This window comes from Pinus tabuliformis, chromosome X (assembly GCF_031772625.1).
Source record: "Pinus tabuliformis cultivar Carrire ecotype Pingquan chromosome X, CPIR1, whole genome shotgun sequence".
Classification (NCBI taxonomy): domain Eukaryota; kingdom Viridiplantae; phylum Streptophyta; class Pinopsida; order Pinales; family Pinaceae; genus Pinus; species Pinus tabuliformis.
Window position 1 is genome coordinate 1,507,740,974 of NC_142308.1, and position 2,761 is coordinate 1,507,743,734.

Genomic DNA, 2,761 nt, shown 5'->3' on the forward strand with positions numbered 1-2,761 from the left:
AATTTCCTTTTCGTTCATTTTGATGACCATTATACCAAGTTGTCCTTGACGAGTTCCAATGGTCTGTCTTCCAAACAAAAAGTGCGTGTCATTAAAGAAGTCGAGCCATAGATAAGAAAACGTATATTTCTGAATATGTGTGCTGCTACACAACTTCCTCTTCATTCATTTTGGTGACCATGAGACACGCATAAACAGCCACTACTTTCATAAATCCAATGTTTACAAGCATATAATACTACATAAATGGTCACCAAGTTGTCTTTGACCAGTTTCTGTCGTCCACATGAGGGTATTCTATTGATGAAAACTCGTTGATTGAAATACAATAGGCCGTCCACACTTCGCAATGCGCGTCGAGGAACAAGCAAACTCTACAGTCGCGTAGACTTTAGAGGAGCAGCGACTGCTTCTTTGGTTGATGAGAACTCATTGATTGAATTATAATATGCCTTCCAAAGATTCCTCCGCATTCAATGTGGCACTCCGCAATCAGCGTCGAGGAATAAGCAAAGCAAAGTCCACAATTGCGTAGTCATTGATTTATTGATTGAAAATTGAGCAGCGACTGTTTCTTTGTGGGTAGATTCAGTAGATCGACAGCTCTGGATTGTTACAGCGTTTACCAAAAATTATGGCAACCACTTTGGATGCGACAGCCCCGGATTGAAAACATGAATGAAGAAATATGGTTTTCCTTTCCAAATACTCTTGCCTCCACGAGTCCACACTTTTGTAGGTTGGATTATTTCAATCTGTTTACCTGGTCATCAACATAAATTAAATAATAGTAATTCCATCATTGTTAATTCCTATTAATATTCAAGTTTACCAATGTGCATTTCAATCCCATTCTTCATTGCGTAAATCCCAATATGTTGGCCTCCAAGCTGAATCTGATCTTCTCGATCCTCCTCGCACTGCAGCTCCCTGTGATATTGTCTAAACAGAATGATCATAACGATGGAATTTCGATGACCCTTCACATGAGCAACCATGATCTCCAAGGATACGAGAGAGCGGCTAAGATGGTGCAAGCATCCAAGGATCGTGCTTGGGCACTGAAGCACCGGATGTATGACGACCACCACATGAAGAGGAAGAGCAAATCACTTGAAGAAATGAGCGTCGAGGAGTCTCTGTACGCTAGCAGCGTCTCCGTAGCGTATTTCATCAAATTCTCGGTGGGCACCCCTTCACAAGCAGACCTATTGCTCATCATGGACACCGGCAGTGATTTGGTGTGGGTACCCTGCACCCAAAATTATACATGTAACAACTGCGCTAAAGACATCAGCGCCTCTAATGGAGTTTTTCTTCCCGGGAAATCATCGTCTGCCCAGAATGTAAGGTGTGCAGATCCAAAATGCAAAGAGCTCTTCTGTGGGAATAAGATTGGGAGATGTTCCCAAAGCCTACAGAACTGCTCTGGGACTTGTCCGGACTACCTCTCTACGTATGGCAAGGGAAGCACGACTGGGCATCTGCTCTCTGAAACCTTTGCTTTACCGTTGGAGGGCGGAGGGAGACGAGAAGTACAGAACTTCGGAGTCGGATGTTCGGTTGCTTCATCCAAGATTTCTGGCATTGCGGGATTTGGCAGAGGAGGACTTTCTATGCCTTCCCAGCTCGCTCCTCTTATTGGGGATAAATTTGCGTATTGTCTTCAGAGCCACCAATTGTTTGATGACCAAAACAAGACCAGCAGGATGGTGCTTGGTGACATGGCGGTCCCCAAGGACATCCCTTTGAATTATACGTCATTTCTAATCAATTCTACTGTATCAGCTTCTTCTGGACACTATTACATTGGTCTGGAAGGGGTGATTATTGGTGGAAAGCGCTTGAAGCTGCCCTCCAATTTATTGTCATTTGACAGTCAAGGGAACGGTGGAACCATAATAGATTCAGGCACTTCTTTCACTATCTTTCCCGAAGCAATCTATAAGCAGATTGTGGATGCATTTGCTTCTCAGATTGCATACAGAAGAGCTGCTGATCTTGAAGCTATGGCTGGTCTGGGACTGTGTTATAATTTCTCTGGTGTGGCAAATATTCAGTTTCCTAAATTTGCATTCATGTTCAAGGGAGGGTCAGACATGGTACTTCCTGATGAGAATTGTTTCATACAAGTTACTTCCGATTCATTCTGCTTGGCAATGCTGAACACCAGTATTTTGGAGAATGCTATCGGACCTGCTGCCCTATTAGGGAACTATCAGCAGCAGAACTTTTATATATTGTATGATAGAGAGAAGAATCATTTGGGCTTCAGACAACAGAACTGCAAGACATATGGTTGATGTATTTATGACCCTTCTCTCTCTACACGTTTTGCATATATTTCCTTTGAACCATTCGTTTATATTGGTTTATCAAACCGTTGGAATAGCATCCATTAACGATGCAGACGCAATAAATATGTTTTTTTATCAAAACAGAAATTGAAAACCTAATTCCATGAAGATATGATATTGACAATAGGTTTTGAGTTTCACCTTTAATATGTTGAGATGCAAGAAAAGATTGATTTCCTAATTTCCACATCCAACTGCTGAAACTATATATTATAACCTGATAAGCTTGCTCCATTCAGGTTTCAGGTGCGTCCTAGTGACAATCTATTTAGACAATTGAAGGAGTCTATATAATCTGAACGAAAAGCGAAGATACCTATAAATGCTTTAGAGCTCTATTCCAAAACATAATCGATTATCAATTTATGATCGATTTTCTATGATAAGCACCAAATTAGGAGTGA

At 41.4% G+C, this 2,761-nt stretch overlaps 1 protein-coding gene across 1 annotated transcript; it reads left to right on the plus strand.

Annotated features, from left to right (window-relative positions):
- The first annotated feature begins 868 nt into the window (after positions 1 to 868).
- On the plus strand, positions 869 to 2,371 carry LOC149145774 (putative aspartyl protease At4g16563). The gene has a single exon (XM_089449896.1). It carries the CDS (start codon positions 876 to 878, stop codon positions 2,301 to 2,303), a length of 1,428 nt encoding a protein of 475 aa, XP_089306022.1. The 5' UTR covers positions 869 to 875; the 3' UTR covers positions 2,304 to 2,371.
- The last annotated feature ends 390 nt before the right edge of the window (positions 2,372 to 2,761 follow it).

Bases quoted from the DNA above. Each gene is read 5' to 3' on its own strand.
- LOC149145774 (XM_089449896.1), top strand. From the start codon at position 876: ATGTTGGCCTCCAAGCTGAATCTGATCTTCTCGATCCTCCTCGCACTG.